General features: G+C 60.1%; 1 protein-coding gene across 2 annotated transcripts; it reads left to right on the top strand.

The window, feature by feature from the left end:
• The first annotated feature begins 4,744 nt into the window (after window positions 1-4,744).
• NINJ1 (ninjurin 1) lies at window positions 4,745-20,018 on the top strand. 2 transcript variants are annotated; one of them, XM_054500433.2, is made up of 3 exons: window positions 4,745-4,907; window positions 12,468-12,696; window positions 19,284-20,018. In XM_054500433.2, the coding sequence occupies exons 1-3, from the start codon at window positions 4,833-4,835 to the stop codon at window positions 19,838-19,840; spliced, it is 861 nt and encodes a 286-aa protein (XP_054356408.1). In that variant the 5' UTR covers window positions 4,745-4,832; the 3' UTR covers window positions 19,841-20,018. The 2 variants fall into 2 exon arrangements, with proteins under 2 accessions (XP_054356408.1, XP_054356409.1); XM_054500434.2 differs by lacking the exon at window positions 19,284-20,018 and adding an exon at window positions 14,063-14,222 and having other exon boundaries at window positions 4,749-4,907.
• The last annotated feature ends 863 nt before the right edge of the window (window positions 20,019-20,881 follow it).

Raw genomic sequence — 20,881 nt, 5'->3', positions numbered from 1 at the left:
GTCCAACATGGCTGTTGGAGCTCCAGCCATTACATCCACTTTCCAGCCAGCAGGCTAGAGGAAGTAATAAAGAATGGCACACGCTTTCTGTTTAGGGTTCCTTCCCTGATGTTGCACACAACACTTTCATTGCCAGAATGTTGCCATAAGGGTACCTGTAGCTGCATGGGAGAGAGAAATGCAGCTCTGATTCTGGGAAGCCACTGGTACAGCTCAAAGTCAGCAGCCTGTGACTGAGGGGGAAGAAGAGAACAGATAGTGGGGGATGACTACACTCCCTGCCACTTTGCTGTGGTAGCTGGGGACAAGAGCTTTGCTGGGCACAGATGTCCATAAATGCAAAATGGCATTAGCCCCAGCCTGGCCCCTGGGAGCCCCAGTGGGAGAGACGGATGCACAAACAGGCAGGAACAGAGCAGTGTGTCAGGGTGCAGCAGAGGAAGCAGGGCCAGCCTCCTGCTCCTGCCTGTTCTCTGCCCACAGTGCGGCTGGACCCCTCCACATCTGCTGGCCTGGCTTTGCTTGCTCTGTAGACGATAGCATCCCACTCCCAAATGCAGATGGCCATTATCCACTTAGCCACTCCCTTGTGGTGGACATCCACTGTTTCTGTTGTTCTGTGGCCTTCTAGGGCCAGCTGTGCCTCGCTGTGCAGCCTGGACACATTGCTCCTCTGTGGTGGACAGCACGAGAGGCTCTCATACCTCCATGGTGCTCATCTCCCATCACCTGGCCCCTTATCATCCTTGACCTGGCTGTGCCTCCCCTCCCACTGAGCCCTGCCTGGTGACCTTGGCGAGTCCCTCGGCTCTCTGAGCCTCTGCCATCCCATCTTTAGTGTGGGGATGATGGCGTGGCACCTCCTCACAGGCCTGGGCTTCCTTCCTCTGTCCTTTTGGAAATGGGGTGGCCACGCTACACACCCGCCTCCCTTACCTCCCTGCTCTGTACACTGACTCGGTGGGAGCTGTGGTCCCTGGGGACCGCCTGATAGAAATGCAGGCTCCTGGGCCTACCCTGATGCCAGGTAACAGCTCCTTCAGGTGGGTGGGGAGTGGATGGGCCACGCCTGGTGCTGGCAATACCACAGGCTTCCAGGGAGTTGCCATTGCCCTGGGCCGACTGCCAGCCCTGTCCTCCTCCCGCTCATGTTAGCAAGAGCATGTGCAGGCGGGCAGGTGGGCATGCAGAGCTGGGTCGCCTCAGACATGCTGCGCCACCTTGCCAAACTTGCTTTCTCCCTTGGTGATGTAGAAATGGCATCCCTGCCTGCAAGCCTCTCCGAGGTGGAGGAGGCCAGGGACTGGCTGCTTCTGAAGGCTTTCTGTGGGTGAAAACATGGTCCATCTGACCCACGGACCTTTCAACAGCTTGGTGCTTTCACCGCATGTTCCCCCAGGTCTGAGAGACACAACTGTACTCCCCATAGTACGCGGTGGGGGTCGCTTAGACCGTGCTTAGTCCCAGCTCCTAGGACAGTGGGTGAGTGGGAGGTCAAGGCCTCCGGTGTGCCTGTTCTCTGCCCCACTGGGGTCTCATTCTTGGTCAGCGGGATGGAGCCACCTGCTTGAGGTGGCACTGTGAGGAGCGGACTGGGGTGACGCCTCCGTGGTCCTCACATGCCATCTTGCCATATACCCACTTTACATATGAGGAAGCGCATCCCAAGCCAGAAGGGGCAGATCTGAACTCAACACAATGCCAGCCCCAGAAGAATCCACTAGAGTCTTTGATGGGGGAGAGGGATGCACCAAGCCTCCCCGGGCACCAGAGAGGCATCCTGTGGTCTCCTCCACAGAGGCCTGGGGCCCTCATACATATACAGTGTTTGTGTGTGCACGCCCACCCACACATAGGGCTGCTCTGCTGGGGCACCTGCCATCCCGTTCCTCCCAGCCACACCCTCCTCTGTGTCTCTCCTGGGGACATGTCCCTCAGCTCAGGGTCAGCTTCTAGAAACTGGTCTTGGACAGCTCATGCACTCATGGTCTCCAGGAGAACTTGAAAGTAGGTGGTTGGGCTCGGTGCAGTGGCTCACGCCTGTAATCCTAGCACTTTGGGAGGCTGAGGCAGGCAGATCACAAGGTCAGGAGATTGAGACCATCCTGGCTAACATGGTGAAACTCCGTCTCTACTAAAAATACAAAAAATTAGCCAGGCGTGGTGGTGGGCACCTGTAGTCCCAGCTACTCGGGAGGCTGAGGCAGGAGAATCGCTTGAACCTGGGAGGCGGAGCTTGCAGTGAGCCAAGATCGCGCCACTGCACTCCAGCCTGAGAGATAGAATGAGACTCCATCTCAAAGAAAAGAAAGAAAAAAGGTAGATGGAGGTGACACGGGGGTACACTGTGCCTTTAAGACTTGTCCTGGGTTGGATCCAGCAGAGAACAGTTGGGTAAACAGCACTAAGCCCAGTGGGGAAAACAGACACTACATACTCAAATGAGGATGACGGAGCAGACGAGGGAACTCCAGCGCTGCAGCCTGCCTGAGCCCTGACACTCACACGTCCTCCCAGCAGCCCCAGGAGCTGAGGAAACTGAGGCTGGGGGAGGGTCTCAGACGGCCAGCACAGAGCAGGTTTACAAACCCGGAGGCTGATTTCCCAACTGTCACTGGTGATGCGATCCTCCCGGCTTCCTCTTAGAAGGTGGGAATGGGGCCAGGCACGGTGGCTCATGCCCGTAATCCCAGCACTTTAGGAGGCTGAGGTGGGCAGATCACCTGAGGTCAGGAGGTGATCTGGCCAACATGGTGAAATTCTGTCTCTACTAAAAATACAAAAATTAGCCGGGCGTGGTGGCACACACCTGTAGTCCCAGCTACTCGGGAGGCTGAGGCAGGAGGATGGCTTGAACCTGGTAGGTGGACGTTGCAGTGAACCGACATTGTGCCACTGCACTCTAGCCTGGTGACAGAGCAAGACTCCATATATATATATATATATATATATATATATATATATGAGACTGGGCGCGGTGGCTCATGCCTGTAATCCCAGCACTTTGGGAGGCTGAGGCGGGTGGATCACGAGGTCAGGAGATCGAGACCATCCTGGCTAACACGGTGAAACCCCGTCTCTACCAAAAATACAAAAAATTAGCGGGGCGCGGTGGCGGGTGCCTGTAGTCTCAGTTACTCAGGAGGCTGAGGCAGGAGAATGGTGTGAACCCGGGAGGTGGAGCTTGCAGTGAGCTGAGATCGCACCACTGCACTCTAGCCTGGGCGACAGAGCAAGACTCCGTCTCAAAAAAAAAAAAAAAAAAGGATGGGAAATGGGAATGATGAACCACACTGCAGGAGCTGCCGCATGGCACAAACGAAAGAATACTCTCAGGACGGGGTCTCCACCTGGCAACCCCTCCCACCTCGGGGCCTCTCTACGCGCCCTTGGCCTTCCGAGGTCTCAGGTCTCCACTGCAGCTCCCAGGGCCCTTTCTGGGTGTGACGTATTTTCTCTGTGGTCCCCCACCTCCTGCCCCTCCGGGAATTGAGCCCTCGAGGGCCGGAACTATCCCCCAGAATAGGAATTTGTCCCATACTGTGAGAGAGTTTTTTGTGTGGATGGTGCTGGATTTCCAGCTGCTGGTGAACACTCAGGTGTGCCAACAGTGCCCTGATTATGCGAGGACAACAGCAACCATCCCCGTCGTGGGCCACCGTGCCAGACCCTGTCCTGGAGATCCCCTCCGAGGCAGAGCTGGGGCAGTGACAGCCTGAGCCTCAGTTTCTCTGCTGTGAAGTGGGCGAACGACAGCTCCTCCTTCATGGGATGACCCCGTTTGGAGAATCCGGGCAAGCGCAATCCTGCTGCCCTGCCCATGCCCACTCCCTCCTACCTCCTGTCCCGGTGGCAGCCTGGCTGGACAGAGCCTGAGGTCTGAGCTGGCCTTCCTACCACTGCCCTTCTGGAAATAGAGTGGCCACGCTGCCGCAAGCTGACTATGCTGTGGTCAGGATGAACTCCCCTGGCCTCCCAGGGTGGCCGCCACATGCTCTCGACCTCCAGGCCCCCAGGTGGGCAAAGTGCTGAGGAATGAGCAGATGGAGAAACAGAGGCCAAACAACCACTTCAATCATACAACAGGTGGGGGCCCGCCTAGCATCTGGCCAGGGCTCTGGGCACTGTGCTGCCCCCAGCCCACCCCCTGCCACAGGTGGCACAGATGGGCCCATGAGTCAGCCCACGTTCATCCCCTCTGTGCCTCCCCCCGCCCCTCCAGGAGTCTGTGCCCTCATAACCCCCATTTCCCAGGCAGGAAAACCTAAGGTCAGGGAGTGGGAAGCCCTGTGCTAGCGTGGCCCGCAGTCAGGGGAATCCCGGACTCTCTGACGCTGTTACTAGGAAGCAGGCGCTGTGCTGGAGCGATCTGCGGTTCCCAGGGCGAACCCCGCCTGGGAAAAACCTAACGTGGGCGCCAGCGGCAACGCCCGCTCGCTTTCCTGCAGTTTGCCTGGTGGCCAGGGAAAGGTCTGTTCTTGGCCTCATTTTGTGGATTAAAAGTGTCCGCGACGGAGGTTCAGAGCAAGACGCAGCGCAGGGTCCTCTGGGGCCATCGGCGTAGCGCCCTCTCCCTTGCGGGGCCCCGCGGCAGCGTCTCAGGCCCGAGAGGTTGGGGTCGCCCCAAACTGCGCGCTCTCAGCGTACGGCCTCCAGGCCCCGGGCCCGCCCCGGGTGGAGGAGGAGTCTGGGGCCGCCGCTCGCCGCGGGGCGGGCCGGGGGCGGGCCGGGGGCGGGCCGGGGGCGGGCCGGGGGCGGGCGCGCAGCTGGAGCCTGCGGCGGAGGCTCGGGCGCGCTGAGTCCCGGATCCTGGCGGCCTGGGCGGCTGCACCATGGACTCGGGAACCGAGGAGTACGAGCTCAACGGCGGCCTGCCTCCGGGCACACCCGGCTCCCCGGACGCCTCGGTAAGTCCTTCCCCCCACCGCTGCGTGATCTTGCCGGGCCTTGTCCTTTCGGGGCGCCGCGGCTCCCTGGGCACCTGTGGGCGCCGGGCCGAGTGCGCGCCGCGTCCGCACTGCAGAGTGGTGGGGGACGTCCCGCTCTAGGTCAAGTCCCTCCCGCCCCATCAGGCTCAGAACGATGCCCCCGGGAGCTCCAGCCACCCCCGGCAATTGGGCGGGACGTGGGGGCGTGGGGGCGCAGGGCGGACTGGCGTTCCCAGCCCCACTAAGCAGCGCCCGCGCTTGGCTGCGCGGCGGAGGGGGCCTGGGCGCAGCTCCTCGGGCTAAGGACTGCCGGCGCCCGGCTTTCCCGACCTCCCCCCACTCTCGCGCGGGCCTCTCTAACTTCAGCCTCGCGGTGCCGGCTCCTCCGCGCGCTTTGCCCGGGGGCGGGCGGAGGGGAGTCACAGCCTCCGGGCTCCAGACCAGCGGCATGCAGACAGTTACGTCACCCCACGCTGACCACACAATCTGATGCGTGCCTTGATGGGGGAACTTGGGGCCCGCTGTGGTCCCTATTCCACTCACCTGCCTTGAGAAATAGAAACGTCACACAACCTTCAGTGTATGCCCCCACAGGCCCTCCAGAGCTTGCCCTGTCCGGTCTGGGAGGGCTGTGGGCAGGGGGCAGGCCCTGGTAGTGGTCCCGCTTCAGAATTCTTCATCCCAGGACTCAGCACTTACTGAGCACCTTGTGTTTGTTGCAAGGTCCTGGCATGGCCCTCTGGTGACTTGTTTACTTTGAACATTCTTTCCTTTTCTAACCCCCTCAGGGATGCGGGCAGGGAACAGCAGCCTGTTGGGTTTTTCCAGGCCTCTCCATGGCGTGGACCAGACTGGGGCAAAGACACTCTGCCCACTCGCTGGTGAACAGTCCTAGGCCGGTGCTGTAGGGACAGGCCATGTTCGGGGAGGTGGGGCCCCATGAGCCACGGGATAGGATGGCCCTGGGGCTGCATGGACACTTGTCCCTAGGTTAGAGAGGAGCTGTCGCACTGCAGGACTTGACCGGTGTGCGGGACCCCAGCGACCTGGCCCTGCCCCGGTGTGTGAGTACTTTGGAGCAATAGGCGGGGGCTCCTCCGGCTGTGTGTCCTTGGGAAGTTGCCACACCTCGCTGGGCCTTTTAGACATGGTCTTATAAAGAGAGAACAGCGGGTCCCTCCTGCCTTCAGGGAAGTGGGGAAAGCAAGTCAGTTAATAAACAGGGCAGTGGCTCGGAAGCGCCTTGGAAAGGGAGGGATACTGCTCCTCCCCCACCCTTGACCTTGCCCGGGCAATGCCCTCCACTCAGAGCAGTCTCTACTCACCTCTGCGGGCGGCAGGATAGGCTGTGCCTCCTGAGATGGGTGCATCCCAGGCCCAGAGGAGATTGGGTTGGATTTGTTCCCGGGTCACTGTCTTGGCTCTGGGCACCAGAGGGAGGGAGACACAGCCCCGCCCCACCAAGCCGCGGTTGGAGAGCAGCCCAGCCCAGACAGGGCAGGAGAGGGCAGGGCAAAGCATGGGGTTCCCTAGGGGCTGGGAGCCCATTGTAGGGGGCGGGGAGCCCATTGTGGGGGGCGGGGCATGGTGGTCAGGGAAGGCTTTCTGTGGAGGTGGGGACATTGGCGCTGAGCCCTGGAGGGCGGGGAAGGCGGGTGAGCAGATCTGGCTCTCTGAGATGTGTGGAAGGGCATCTAGGCAGAGGGAACAGCGGGAGCAAAGGCTCAGAGGCTGGACCACAGAGCACATGAGGGCCGGGTAGGAGGTGGGGGGATGGGAAGCCAGGCTGATGGGAGGGGCCTTGCAGGCCTGATCACGGTCTGGTGTCCAGGGAGCTGTGGAAAGGCTATGAGCCAGTGTGAGGATGAGCACTTTTCCGCTTGAGGGGTAGAAAACTTCGAGGGCCGCTGTACTCACCCAGCCTGGGGGCCCAGGACCACCCAACACACCTGTTCCTCTTCCCACCCTCGAGACCTTGCTTCTCCATTTCTTGGGCACATCATGTCAGCACTCTGTGCCTCAGTTTCTCATCTGTGAAATGGGTGTGATCGCAGCGCCTGCCGCAGAGGGTGGTGAGGACTCAGTGGCTGATGTATATGAAGTGCTTAGAGCCAGGCCAGCACTCAGCGCCCTCATCCTTCTGCCTGCCATGGAGACCCTCTCCCACTGGTGACCCCTGGCAGTGGTTTGGAGAGGGCAGCGCTTTGCCCAGTGTGGGGCCCAAGGAGAGTCTCAGTTTCCTTTTCTGTAAAATGGGGCACAACTGCTCACCTCCCAGGGTGGACGAGGCTCAGGGAGGAGCCACACATGGAACTCCAGCCTGGGTGGGCTCTGTTGGGCCACGGCCGTGGGAAGCTCTCAGGTCTCCCCCACCCTGTGTGCCCTGCGCCCCTGTGGCCCTTCATGTGAGGGCCCCCATCAGTGTCCAGGGATTGAGTCAGCTCACTTGTGGCTGTCAGCAGAAGGAATAGTAAACAACAATTTTAATGTGAAAATGGCCTGAATCTGTTATCCCCAGGGTGTCTCAAGGCAGGGAGGTAGTGGGGATGGGGTTAGGACATGGCCATCTGGTGCCAGCCACACCCTCCTGCCCCTCACAGCCCACAGGTTGAAGGTTCCTGGGGCCACATTTGGGCCGAAAGGCATGGTCCTTGGAGGTAGGTAGCTGTGCCCTGTACACCTGCCGTCTGGGCCGTGCATGGCCTCAGCTGCCCAGGAGGAGGTTTACTCATTTCCTCATTTTTGCTTTCCTGGCAGATCCTGAGGCTGGCAGGGTCTAGGCCAAGTTCTAAAAGGCAACCCTAACATGGTCTCAGGGCCACTCCTGGCCAGTGCTGAGTCCGCGGGAAGTGGGTCTGCCTGGCCCAGCTGCAGTGGGAACCCCGCCTCCCAGCACTTCCTGCTGTCTTGCTGGGGTTTCCTGCCAGGAACACAGACATGGAGCTGAGAGACCCTCTCAGGGCCTGCTTCCTGGGCTGGCCGGTAGGAGACGGTGTAGGGCTCCAGTGCCAGGCCCCGCCTGTCTGTGTGGCATCGGGGGAATGGGCACAGCAGCTCATGCCCACACTGGTGGGTCAGACAAGGGATGCCGGAGGCCCCAGGCAGGTCCTAGCATATGGTGGGGGAGAAGAGGGGTGCCTGATTTTCAGATCGCCCCACCATCTGCCAATGCCTGCTGAGTCCAAGGGTTAGGGCCAGTGAGCAGGACAGGCTGCGAGCAGCCAAGGTCTAGACTGGGACCCCCCAGGCACCCAGGGCAGGCACCTCGTCCCTGTTGTCCCCCTGGGTCCTGCTCAGCACAGGAGAACCTGTGCCCCAGGCTGTCCTTTCTTTGCTGTGTGACTGTTCTGTGAGCCTGTTCAGCTGCTTTTGAGTCAGTGGAGTTGGTCGGGGAGGCAGAGTCTTTCAAAATAGTGAGAGCCAGGCATCAGGGAAGAACAGCCCTGCCACCCACTGCCATGTGCTCCACCAGCCACGGGGCATCTGAGACCACCCCATTCAGTCCCCTCCACATCCTTGTCTACCCATTTTACAGATGAGGAAACTGAGGCATAGAGTGGTCAGTGTTGAGGCAGGACTGGGGAGGTAAAGGAGGTGCTGTGGCAGCTTCCAGCCCTGCTCCTCACAGGCCCTTGGAAAGGGCGGCTGATATGCATCACCACATTTGTGGGCCCACAGCCCCCGACCCTGTCTCCACCCATCTAAGCCCTGGGTGAGCCAGAGCACCCATTATGCTATGGCCAGAGCCAGGCCGGTGGATGCAGCAAGCTTGGTTCATATCCCACTTCTGTGCCAGCCCCTCCTGCCTGAACTGAGGATGCTCACTGAAGTGGCCCTAGGACCGACTGTGTGGCCCAGCTCCAACACGTGCAGCCTGCAGTGGGGAGGCCGACCGTCCACAGAAGGTTGCATGAGGAGCCAGCCACGCCCCTACACAGAGCTGACCTCCTCACCAAGCCTCCTTCCTAGCTTTCAGAGGAAAAATATCTGGCCTGGCCCCAGGCCCCAGGTGTTGCTGAGGTTCTGGGAATATATTAACCAGAGTGTTTATTCCCTGCCTTGCCCAAGCCATGGGCACTGGTCTCAGCAGAGCTTAGTTCCTGACAGCTTCTGCTGGCTGGTCAGGACCACAGGGCTCCCTCACCTGTGGTAGCTGGGTCCCCCGGCCACCCTAAGGCCCATTCCAAGATAGAGGCAAGTGCCCAGGACTGGGGGAGAGTGGGATCATCCTCCCTGGGAGTCTCCTGTGCGGTGGTCAGCTCCAGGGCTCCAAGGCCCAGAGCACCAAGGTTAGGGACAGGGAAGCAGACTGGCCCTGCTGCCCTCCCCTCCACATGACGCTCCCAATGTGGCCTGCTGCCTGGGGTGGTTGTCAGCTGTGCTGTATCCTGGGGCATCCCTACGCTTTGGGACACACAGTCCTGGGAGGTGGCTCTGGGAAAACCTCCTCCGAGCTGTAATCTGCTGGTCTGTAGAATGGGAGAGGAACACAGCCTCTCCCTTGGTGAGGGGGAGTTTCCCAGGTGCAACCCTAGATATACGGAGGGGGAGACTGAGGCCAATGGAGGGGGAGCTTGCATCAGGGCCACGGGCTGGGCTGTGGTGAGCCAGGGCTTGACCTGCATGCAGAAGCTTCCCTACCTGCGGGTTGGACAGGAAGCAGACGGCTGGATGGACTGGAAGTGCCTTTCACCAGCAGGGGTGCATGGTGAGGGCATTTGCTGGCCACTCGGGGCTCAGAGGCCATCCTGGGGCATCTGCTCCACAGCCTCGTGGTGCACATGGGAGACTGAGGCACAAAGTGGGGCTAGTTGTCCTAAAGTTGCACAGCTGGAGCCTGAAGCAGTGAGCCATTGAGAGTTCAGCCCCTAAGGGGACAATGGCGTCAGCTATCAGAGCTTCTGAGCCCCGGGGCCTGGGTTCAAATCCTAGCCAAGCCCTCACTTGCTATGTGGCTTTGGGTAAGGAATCGCCTTTGCTGGGCCTCAGTTTACCCACCTTAAGTGGGCATGAGGACAGCAGGGGCACAGGAGCCTCGTGGCTGGGGGTGCTGAGAGCTGAGGCTTGGAGAGCTGGAGGCTCTGTGCGGATGGTGCTTTTTAATGGATCTGAATGTTCCTCGTGACTGCATGGCTGTGAAATATTTAAATGGTTCTGCAGAGCTCAGAAAAAAAGAGAATTCTTCCTCCTGCCCAGAGGCCAACACAGTTAGCCTGGGCATGTGTGTCTGTTTATGTACGTGTGCATATGTATGTATGTGCATGTGTATTTGCGTGTGCTGTATTGTGTGCACATGTGTGTCTCACATGTCTATGTGTGTCTTTCTGGGGGATGTGTGTTTCTGTGGCTTTGTGACTAGGAACATGCACATATATGTGTAGATGCCCCCGGAAAGTGGAAATCCTCACAGGGTCTGCACTTGGCCTTCTTCTCCCAGCACCAAGTCCTGGGATGGAGACCCAGATGAGCATAAGAGTGGCCTTGAAGGAAGGCACTTTGGCACTTGAGGTTTGTGAAACTTAGGAGCACATGCCCACTGTGGCCAGCAGCCCCTGGGACACTGCACCTTGCGGAGCACACGTGTGATGGGGTGTGGCCCACTGAGTGGCTTCGCAAGAGCAGAGCTGGAGACGACCTCAGTGCCAGGCACAGGCCCTTATGTCCGGGCTGTCCTCACCCAGACCCTGGGCAGCCTGGGAGGAAGCCCCTAAGTAGACAGTGGTGGGACAGGGACACACAGTCCTGGGAGGTGGCTCTGCGCAAACCTCCTCCGAGCTGCAATCTGCTGGTCTGTAGAATGGGAGAGGAACACAGCCTCTCACTTGGTGAGTGCCCTGGCTGTGCTGGGGCCTGGGGGAATCCCAGGGAGTGCAGCGTCAGGCCCAGGGTGGGAGATGCAAAGTAGACACCCCATAGAGGCTTCAGGGTATGCATGGAGTGGCCTGAGAGCACACCAGGGCCCCAGGGACAGGGCTGCTGGGTGGCCCAGGTAAAGGCGGCTGTCCCTGTGCGCACATGTGTCCACGTGAACTTGCTACTTAGAGAGCAGCTGATGCTGAAGGCAGGTTGTTGGAATTCCTAGGCCCAGGTGTAAGCAGCAGAGCCTGCCGGTGTCCCCTGATGCCCACTCTCTCTTCCTCCTGGGCATATAATTTTAGATGACACGGAAAAACACGCAGCATGAAAGCAAGGCCCCTGCCCTCTGCTGGTTCTGTATTGGCTGCCTCATGTATTTTTCATTGTGCATGTTTCCAGCCTGCAGAAAGTCGAGGCCTGGGTGGATACCAGTGTCCGCCCCTCCCTGTGGCCCTGCGGCACCCCGGCCTCCCGGCCTGCATCTTTCATGAGTCTGGAAACAGGATCTCCCAGAGAGGGCCCCAGGAGGTTGGCTGCCAGCAGTGGGTTCTCACAACTGCCTCCAAGCAGGTGACCAGTCCTGGGAGGCTGTGGTCTAGGGCCTGGCAGCTCAGGGGCACCTGTGGACAAAGGGCCTGGCCAAGGGGCTGGCAGGTTTGTCCTGAGTGACTGAAGAGGGGCTCCACCAGGGCAGCTTGAGAGGGGCAGACTCTTGCTCCAGAGAAAGAGGAAGTTTGGTACTTAGCTTGGAATGAAGGGCCAGCCCTAGGGAGGACCTTCCTGTGGCAGGAGAGAGGGCCATATCCTGCCAGGGGAAGTCCTGGGAGGCTTCCTGGAAGCAGTGGCCTCTGTGTGGGGCCTTGGAACTTGAGAGTGTCTGGCACCAGGGAAAGGCACTGGGGGCTTCGAGAGAACTGCAGGGGGCCCTGACCAGATGGGCCTCTAAGGCAAAGAGGATTCCATCAGAACTTGCATTCCCATTTTATTACTCTGGGAAGTAATGCGGAAGCTAAGCTCCACTGTATGTCATATGCTGAGGCATCTATTGAGCCTCTGCTGTGTGGGGGCCGGGCTCTGGGTGGCCCACCTCAGTGAGGGCTTGCTGCTAATGGCCGGATAGTTCTGCAAGGCCTGTGCTGAGGCCTGGAGGCTGAGTAGCCTGTCCAGCCCCAAGGCTGGGAGGTTGGGAGGTGGCAGGGGCGATCTCAGCCCTTAGGTCTGGCCCAGGAAGACTTGTTTCTTGCCTGGGCCAGTGTGCACAGATCTGTCCGCCCACACGTCACTTCCTTTCCTGGCATCAGGAGCTCAGACTCTGAGGGGAGGGGGGAGAGGAGGCGGGGGGCACAGACGGGTAGGGGCAGGCAGGGAGGAGCAGCCCCGCCTATGGCAGGAGGGGGAGGATGGGGCAATGCTTTCCAGTGGAAAATCAGAGTGCCTGTGCTGAGGTTGCTATGTTGTTTCCTTTCTCTCCAGGACCGTATTCCTAGGGGAGGTTTTATAAAGGCTGAGCACATTCTCGCAGCCTCTCCTTAGGGTAATAAGCACTTCTGTCTGAGCACTTACCAGGGGTGGAGGCAAGGGAAGCCCTCACCTGCAGGGCCCGGTGACCCCCAGAGCCCAACTCAGGCACAGCCCTTCCCCCGCGCCCCCCACCCGCCTTGCTGACCATTCCCTTCTCTGCAGCCGGCCCGCTGGGGCTGGAGGCACGGGCCCATCAACGTGAACCATTACGCCAACAAGAAGAGCGCAGCCGAGAGCATGCTGGACATCGCGCTGCTGATGGCCAACGCGTCCCAGCTGAAGGCCGTCGTGGAACAGGGCCCCAGCTTCGCCTTCTATGTGCCCCTGGTGGTCCTCATCTCCATCTCCCTTGCACTGCAGATCGGCGTGGGGGTGCTGCTCATCTTCCTTGGTAGGTCCCCGGGAGGGGGCAGCCGGGCCACCTGCTCACCTTGCTGGCATCTGCTCGCATCCCCTGGGACACGAGCCCACCACCTTGCACACTTGGATCTCAAGGAGCTGCTGAGTTCCTGGCCCTCATCACCCAGACATGCAGTCCAGGAAGTGGCACCCCCCTGCCCCCAACCCTGCACTTTGGTTTTTGTTTTGGTTTGGTTTTGTTTTTTGAAACAAGGTCCCCCTCTGTCACCCAGGCTAGAATGCAGTGGCGCAGTCTCGGCTCACTGCAAACTCCATCTCCTGGGCTCAAGCGATCCTCCCACCTCAAACCCCAAAGTAACTGGGATTACAGGCGCTCACCACCATGCCCGGCTAATTTTTGTATTTTTTGTAGAGATGAGGTTACGCCATGTTGCCTGGTCGAATTTTTGAGCTCAAGTGATCCAACAGCCTCAGTCTCCCAAAATACCGGGATTACAGGCATGAGTCACCATGCTCGGCCTTGTTTTGTTTTGTTTTGTGTTTTGTTTTGTTTTGTTTTGTTTTTGAAACCGGGTCTTCCTGTGTCTTGAACACAGATCACTGCAGTCTCAACCTCCCAGGCTCAAGCGAGCCTTCTGCCTCAGCCTCCCAGGTATCCTGGACCACAGCTATATGCCATCATGCCAGCTAATTTTTTTATTTTTGGTAGACATGGGGTCTTGCTATGCTGCTCAGGCTGGTTTCAAACTCCTGGGCTCACGTGACCCTCCTGTCTCGGCCTCCCAAAGTGCTGGAATTACAGGTATGAACCACTGTGCCTGGCCCCACCCTGCACTTTGAAAGAGCACAGAGTGGGGTCAGGGCCTGGCCTGTGGGCATTAGGGCAGGTGTTTCACTGGGTTCTTGTTGACCCATGCCATGAGATGGCCTCAGCCATGCCAGTCCTCACCTCCTGGGCCCAGGGTCCTCCTCATGGCTGCATAACTTTGGGCAAGTGGCTGAACCTCCCGGGCCTCACTTACAAAACAGGCATCATAATAGAACTGCAGCTTGTAGCAGGAATCACTAGATTAAGGCACGCAAAGGGCTCAGTGCATTTGCCCAAACCTGGCCTTTGGTTGACGTCCATAGCTTCAATTCCTATAAGGAAAATGTGGGGGCTACAGGAGGTGGGGTCATAGACTGTGGGGCTGCCCAAGCCAGGGGCGCTGTTGTCAGTGTTTCAGCAAAACAGATGTATTTTTCTCTGGGCAACAAAACTCATCCTAAATGCGACTGAGGGCCCTGTAATGTCCCAGGACAGCTTGACCACTGGGGTGGGTCCCCTTCCACTGTCCCAGGCTGGGGCGCTGCGTCTGGGCTGCCCTTGGCACCATCCACTCCTCTCTCGCCCACAGTCAAGTACGACCTTAACAACCCGGCCAAGCACGCCAAGCTGGACTTCCTCAACAACCTGGCTACAGGCCTGGTGTTCATCATCGTGGTAGTCAACATCTTCATCACGGCCTTCGGGGTCCAGAAGCCCTTGATGGACATGGCACCCCAGCAGTAGGGCACCCAGGTGAGCTGGGAGGTGGGGCGCGAGGCCTGCAGTCCTGGGGTTGCTTGCTATTGGTGGCTCTTGCAGTGTGGTGAGTCCCTGGCCGGCCAGCCTTGGACACCTTCCTAGGCCATGGGCATCCTCATCCACACCTACAAGGCCAATGCCTGGCCACTGCCTTGAGGCCAGCCCTGCCACTGGTGCTGGCCACCTGGGGTCCTGTGGTCACAGTGTTTAGACGGAATGTGTGTAGGAGCCACCATTTGAACATCCTGGAGAACTCACTTAAACATAAGATTTATATACATTCAGAATGTCTGTCCGAAAAAAAAAAAGATTTCTGGATCAGGCGCGGTGGCTCATGCCTGTAATCCCAGCACTTTGGGAGGCTGAGGCGGGCAGATCACTTGAGGTCAGGAGTTTGAGACCAGCCTCGCCAACAGGGTGAAACCCCGTCTCTACTAAAAATACAAAAAGTGGCCAGGCATGGTGGCACATCCCTGTAGTCCCAGCTACTCAGGAGGCTGAGGCAGGAGAATCTCTTGAACCCAGGAGGCAGAGGTTGCAGTGAGCTAAGATCGTACTACTGCACTCCAGCCTGAGCGACAGAGTGAGACTCTGTCTCAAAAAACACCCAAAACCCAAAGATTTCCGGCTTCTCTTGATAAGTCAGGGGCTCTGCACCCCTTATCAGCTCCACTTAGCAGGTGAAGCTTCCTCCCAGCCCTCATCTGAGAAAAAGGGACCTTGGTATGACCGCCTGCCTGACATGCCCACCTCACTGTGCCACTCTGACCAGGACGGTGGGATTCAGGATCTTGTCGCATGGAGCCCCTGTGACTCTTCAAGTCTGCCCCTTGCCGGGCCTCGCAGAGTCTGTTAGCTGCCTGCCTTAGGCTGGACCCTGGCTGTGTGCAGGATGCAGACTGAGGCTGTCCCTACAGGACGAGGCACCCAGTGTAGGAAGACTTCCCACACCACACACAGCCTCTCCCTGTGTCCTTGCTCAGAGAGGGTGAGCGTCTGCCCAGTGACACAGCCTGGGAGCAGGATCCACAGGAAGGCCTGGGATGCAGCCATGGCCAGGGCCACATGGTGCACACACTACAGTCCATGCAGCCAGGCCAGGGCCACACACCACAGTCCCCACGACCTCGGGCCTAGGGGTCACCCCTCCGGTTTGTAGCAGAGGTGGAGGTGAGTTGCTAAGGGAGGGGTGGACACTCCTGGCAGGTGGCCATCTCTCCACCAGTGGTGGCCCAAGGCAGAGTAGACAGGAGCAGTGCTCTTGGGGCAGAGCGCCTGTGTGTCAAGGATATATAAAAATTTCCCCAGGCCAGGCGCGGTGGCTCATGCCTGTAATCCCAGCACTTTGGGAGGCTGGGGCAAGCGGATCACCTGAGGTCGGGAGCTTGAGACCAGCCTGACCAACATGGAGAAACCCTGTCTCTGCTAAAAATACAAAATTAGCCAGGCGTGATGGCACATGCCTGTAATCCCAGCTACTCAGGAGGGTGAGGCAGGAGAATCGCTTGAACCTGGAAGGTGGAGATTGCAGTGAACTGAGATCACGCCATTGCACTCCAGCCTGGGCGACAGTGTGAGACTCCGTCTTGGGAAAAAAAAAAAAAAAACTCCCCAAGAGGTCATAGTGAGGATGAGGTGGGGCGCTGGGGCCAGCAGCTGGGTTGGGAGCACCCTGCATCCACCCAGCCTCGCCCCTCCCCACACAGGGGCCAACTAGGAGTGACCGCTGCTCACAGTGGCCCATGGCCTCTCAAGCTCCCCCACCACACCCATGGCCATTCCCCCAGTGGGATCACGCTAGCCCCCAATGTCCCAGTCGTGGAGCCTGAAGTCACCCTTCTGAAAGGGCCCGGATCTGGGCGGCCCCATGTGGGGTCTGAGTCACTGTCCAGATGCTGCCTCCAGTTTGCAGTTAAGTTATCCTTTTCCAGAACACCTAGATGTCAGCTGCTCCCAGGCTTGGGGCGTGTGGCCAGGCCATTTATTAATCACCTGCTGTGTGTGCTGAATGCAGTCCCTAACTTTCCCAAGCATGAGTTATCTGCCTGCCGGGAAGAGGGTGCTGTGTCTGTGGGCCACGTGGGGACCCAGCAGTGGACCTTAAGGCTGTCCTCAGAGGCTCGAGGCCAAAGCTGCTGTGTGTCCTGCGTGGAGCAGCTAGAGAGGTCTCAGGCTTCGTGGGTGGCTATGGTCACAGCTGCCCAACCTGAGCCCCCCATGCTGGGCCAGGCCTTTAAGTCCTGGCAGTAACCCAGCCATGCTATATTCATTCCATTTTCAGAGGGGAAACTGAGGCATGGAGTACCTTGACACCTCTCATGTCAGAATCAGGCTCTTCTCCTTCCTGAGTCCGGGTGTGCAAATGGCCTCGACACTCGGGACTTGTCACAGCCTGGCTCAGAGCCTCTCCTCTCCCTCCTTCCGGGCTCAGACCCTCTCCTCTCCCTCCTTCCCAGGCTCAGAGCCTCTCCTCTCCCTGCTTCCGGGCTCAGAGCCTCTCCTCTCCCTCCTTCCGGGCTCAGACCCTCTCCTCTCCCTCCTTCCGGGCTCAGACCCTCTCCTCTCCCTCCTTCCCAGGCTCAGAGCCTCTCCTCTCCCTCCTTCCCAGGCTCAGAGCCTCTCCTCTCCCTCCTTCCCAGGCTCAGACCCTCTCCTCTCCCTCCTTCCGGGCTCAGAGCCTCTCCTCTCCCTCCTTCCGGGCTCAGACCCTCTCCTCTCCCTCCTTCCCAGGCTCAGACCCTCTCCTCTCCCTCCTTCCAGGCTCAGAGCCTCTCCTCTCCCTCCTTCCGGGCTCAGACCCTCTCCTCTCCCTCCTTCCGGGCTCAGAGCCTCTCCTCTCCCTCCTTCCCAGGCTCAGAGCCTCTCCTCTCCCTCCTTCCCAGGCTCAGAGCCTCTCCTCTCCCTCCTTCCCAGGCTCAGACCCTCTCCTCTCCCTCCTTCCGGGCTCAGAGCCTCTCCTCTCCCTCCTTCCGGGCTCAGACCCTCTCCTCTCCCTCCTTCCCAGGCTCACAGCCTCTCCTCTCCAGCCTTCCGGGCTCAGAGCCTCTCCTCTCCCTCCTTCCCAGGCTCAGAGCCTCTCCTCTCCCTCCTTCCCAGGCTCAGAGCCTCTCCTCTCCAGCCTTCCGGGCTCAGAGCCTCTCCTCTCCCTCCTTCCCAGGCTCAGAGCCTCTCCTCTCCCTCCTTCCCAGGCTCAGAGCCTCTCCTCTCCCTCCTTCCGGGCTCAGACCCTCTCCTCTCCCTCCTTCCCAGGCTCAGACCCTCTCCTCTCCCTCCTTCCCAGGCTCAGACCCTCTCCTCTCCCTCCTTCCGGGCTCAGAGCCTCTCCTCTCCCTCCTTCCGGGCTCAGACCCTCTCCTCTCCAGCCTTCCGGGCTCAGAGCCTCTCCTCTCCCTCCTTCCCAGGCTCAGAGCCTCTCCTCTCCCTCCTTCCCAGGCTCAGACCCTCTCCTCTCCCTCCTTCCCAGGCTCAGAGCCTCTCCTCTCCCTCCTTCCCAGGCTCAGAGCCTCTCCTCTCCAGCCTTCCGGGCTCAGAGCCTCTCCTCTCCCTCCTTCCCAGGCTCAGACCCTCTCCTCTCCCTCCTTCCCAGGCTCAGAGCCTCTCCTCTCCCTCCTTCTGGGCTCAGAGCCTCTCCTCTCCCTCCTTCCCAGGCTCAGACCCTCTCCTCTCCCTCCTTCCCAGGCTCAGACCCTCTCCTCTCCCTCCTTCCCAGGCTCAGACCCTCTCCTCTCCCTCCTTCCCAGGCTCAGAGCCTCTCCTCTCCCTCCTTCCCAGGCTCAGAGCCTCTCCTCTCCCTCCTTCCCAGGCTCAGAGCCTCTCCTCTCCCTCCTTCCCAGGCTCAGAGCCTCTCCTCTCCCTCCTTCCGGGCTCAGAGCCTCTCCTCTCCCTCCTTCCGGGCTCAGACCCTCTCCTCTCCCTCCTTCCCAGGCTCAGACCCTCTCCTCTCCCTCCTTCCCAGGCTCAGACCCTCTCCTCTCCCTCCTTCCAGGCTCAGAGCCTCTCCTCTCCCTCCTTCCGGGCTCAGACCCTCTCCTCTCCAGCCTTCCGGGCTCAGAGCCTCTCCTCTCCCTCCTTCCCAGGCTCAGAGCCTCTCCTCTCCCTCCTTCCCAGGCTCAGACCCTCTCCTCTCCCTCCTTCCCAGGCTCAGAGCCTCTCCTCTCCCTCCTTCCCAGGCTCAGAGCCTCTCCTCTCCAGCCTTCCGGGCTCAGAGCCTCTCCTCTCCCTCCTTCCCAGGCTCAGACCCTCTCCTCTCCCTCCTTCCGAGGCTCAGAGCCTCTCCTCTCCCTCCTTCCCAGGCTCAGAGCCTCTCCTCTCCCTCCTTCCCAGGCTCAGACCCTCTCCTCTCCCTCCTTCCGGGCTCAGACCCTCTCCTCTCCCTCCTTCCGGGCTCAGACCCTCTCCTCTCCCTCCTTCCCAGGCTCAGACCCTCTCCTCTCCCTCCTTCCGGGCTCAGAGCCTCTCCTCTCCCTCCTTCCGGGCTCAGACCCTCTCCTCTCCCTCCTTCCCAGGCTCAGAGCCTCTCCTCTCCCTCCTTCCCAGGCTCAGAGCCTCTCCTCTCCCTCCTTCCGGGCTCAGACCCTCTCCTCTCCCTCCTTCCCAGGCTCCGACCCTCTCCTCTCCCTCCTTCCGGGCTCAGAGCCTCTCCTCTCCCTCCTTCCCAGGCTCAGACCCTCTCCTCTCCCTCCTTCCGGGCTCAGAGCCTCTCCTCTCCTTCCGGGCTCAGACCCTCTCCTCTCCCTCCTTCCCAGGCTCAGAGCCTCTCCTCTCCCTCCTTCCCAGGCTCAGACCCTCTCCTCTCCCTCCTTCCCAGGCTCAGAGCCTCTCCTCTCCCTCCTTCCGGGCTCAGACCCTCTCCTCTCCCTCCTTCCCAGGCTCAGAGCCTCTCCTCTCCAGCCTTCCGGGCTCAGAGCCTCTCCTCTCCCTCCTTCCGGGCTCAGAGCCTCTCCTCTCCCTCCTTCCCAGGCTCAGAGCCTCTCCTCTCCCTCCTTCCCAGGCTCAGAGCCTCTCCTCTCCCTCCTTCCAGGCTCAGAGCCTCTCCTCTGTCTCCTTTCCAGGACCCTGGATGCTGCCTGCCCTGCAACTCAGCTGCCCGACCCCAGGAGCCGCCGTACCTGTGAGGTGTCCACCTCCCTGCACATGGCACTACCCAGACTGCCAGAGCCCAGGCTGGCCTCATCTGCACCATGTCCCCGGGCCAGCCCTTGCTCTGACTGTGACCAAGCACCATGCAGGAGGCCACTCTTGTCTCTCAGCAGCTGTTCCCAGGAGGCAGCTCCCTCCTGGCACATGGGGGCTGGCCACAATAGCCCAGAGGGTCAGAACTGGACAGCCGCAGAGACCTGTGCCTAGAGAAGGGTCTCGACCCACTCAAGGACACACAGCAGGTCCGTGGATGGGCTGGATGAGGGACCAGGGCCAGCCTCTGTCTCAGGACATTCCAGAAGGACAAGGAGATGTCCCTCCCTCTCCCGAAGCACCAGCGTCCCCGCCTCCCGTGGGCCCTGTCCGGGTTGCCCTGGTGACCCCAGCCTCTATCTACTTCCTAACCCAGGGACCCTGCACAGCCAGAACTGCCTTTGACCCTACTGATGGCCACTGGCTCTGGTTTTAAGTGCCTGGGCTTGGTGGCCATCAAGAGGGAGCCAGTCAGGCCTGTGAGGGCCGTAGACCTTGTATATACCCTGCACCAGCAGTGACTGGGCAGAGCCCAGCCCCCTCCATGGGGGTCCCAGCACCCACTTTTCTAATCATGAATGACCAATAAAGCCCATGCTCTTTGTCGGGCTTCACATGCCATCTCCCTGTTCCTGGAGCTGGACCGGCCTTGGCCTCCCTGTCCCCTTTCCAGCTGCCCTGCAGGGGCGTCAAAAGCACACGGTTCTGGCCAGGGCCGCCTTCTCCAGAATCTTGGCTTGGGGAGCTCTTTGGCTCCTGACATCTCCTGGGGTGAGGTTTGGAGGCACAGAGGTGGAAGTCTGAGGTCATTGGCATCAGCAGCCCCTAGTGACCTCTGACCCAGGCAGGGTCAGGTGGGGAGCGGCGTCGATTTCCCCCTCACATGTTTCCAGCACTGTTTCCTGCCCGCCTGCGGACAGACCTTGAGGTGCTGCCCCTGAGTCTCTCCTCTACCAAGTTTGAAGTTGCTGCTTCCCCGCACTGGTGTCCAGTGATGCCTGTGGTCAGCGGGGACATTCTCTGGGCAGAGGGGAGCTGGGAGCCATGCCAGGACCAGGCCCTGGACTCTCAGGGCCCACCTGCCCCACAGGACCCCTCACCCAGTGGAAATCTGGCTCCCGGGCCGCCAGTGTCTGGTGCTTCACTCTCTTCTCCTTGGTCCCCCATCCTTCCCCAACCCCCCACTACCCATTCTGTTCTCCCCACCGCCCCTCCCAGCCCCAGCCCCTCATCTCCCTGGATGTGGAGCATCTGGTGGCCTGAGGTGGGAGTGGGGCCAACCTGCCCCATCCTCCATCCCACACTGCCTCTGCGTCCCCGCTGCGGGTCCCCCAACCTGGCCCCTCCAGGTGAGGTACCTGTGCATCTCCTGCCAGCCTCTGCCCTTTCCTCCTCCAAGCAGCCTTTCAGGGGTACAGGGGAGGGGGCGAGGCCTCCAGCACTGCCGAGGCCCCCACTTACTTCCTCATCACTTTTC

This window comes from Pongo pygmaeus, chromosome 13, assembly GCF_028885625.2.
Source record: "Pongo pygmaeus isolate AG05252 chromosome 13, NHGRI_mPonPyg2-v2.0_pri, whole genome shotgun sequence".
Lineage (NCBI taxonomy): Eukaryota > Metazoa > Chordata > Mammalia > Primates > Hominidae > Pongo > Pongo pygmaeus.
Note: the sequence above shows the minus strand (reverse complement) of the source record. Positions and strands in the feature narration are given on the sequence as shown.

Excerpts from the sequence above, each read along its gene's own strand:
- NINJ1 (XM_054500433.2), top strand. The coding sequence starts at position 4,833 with ATGGACTCGGGAACCGAGGAGTACGAGCTCAACGGCGGCCTGCCTCCG. Across the intron at positions 4,908-12,467 it reads CCGGCTCCCCGGACGCCTCG|CCGGCCCGCTGGGGCTGGAG; the intron begins GTAAGTCCTTCC and ends CCTTCTCTGCAG. Across the intron at positions 12,697-19,283 it reads GGTGCTGCTCATCTTCCTTG|GACCCTGGATGCTGCCTGCC; the intron begins GTAGGTCCCCGG and ends TCTCCTTTCCAG.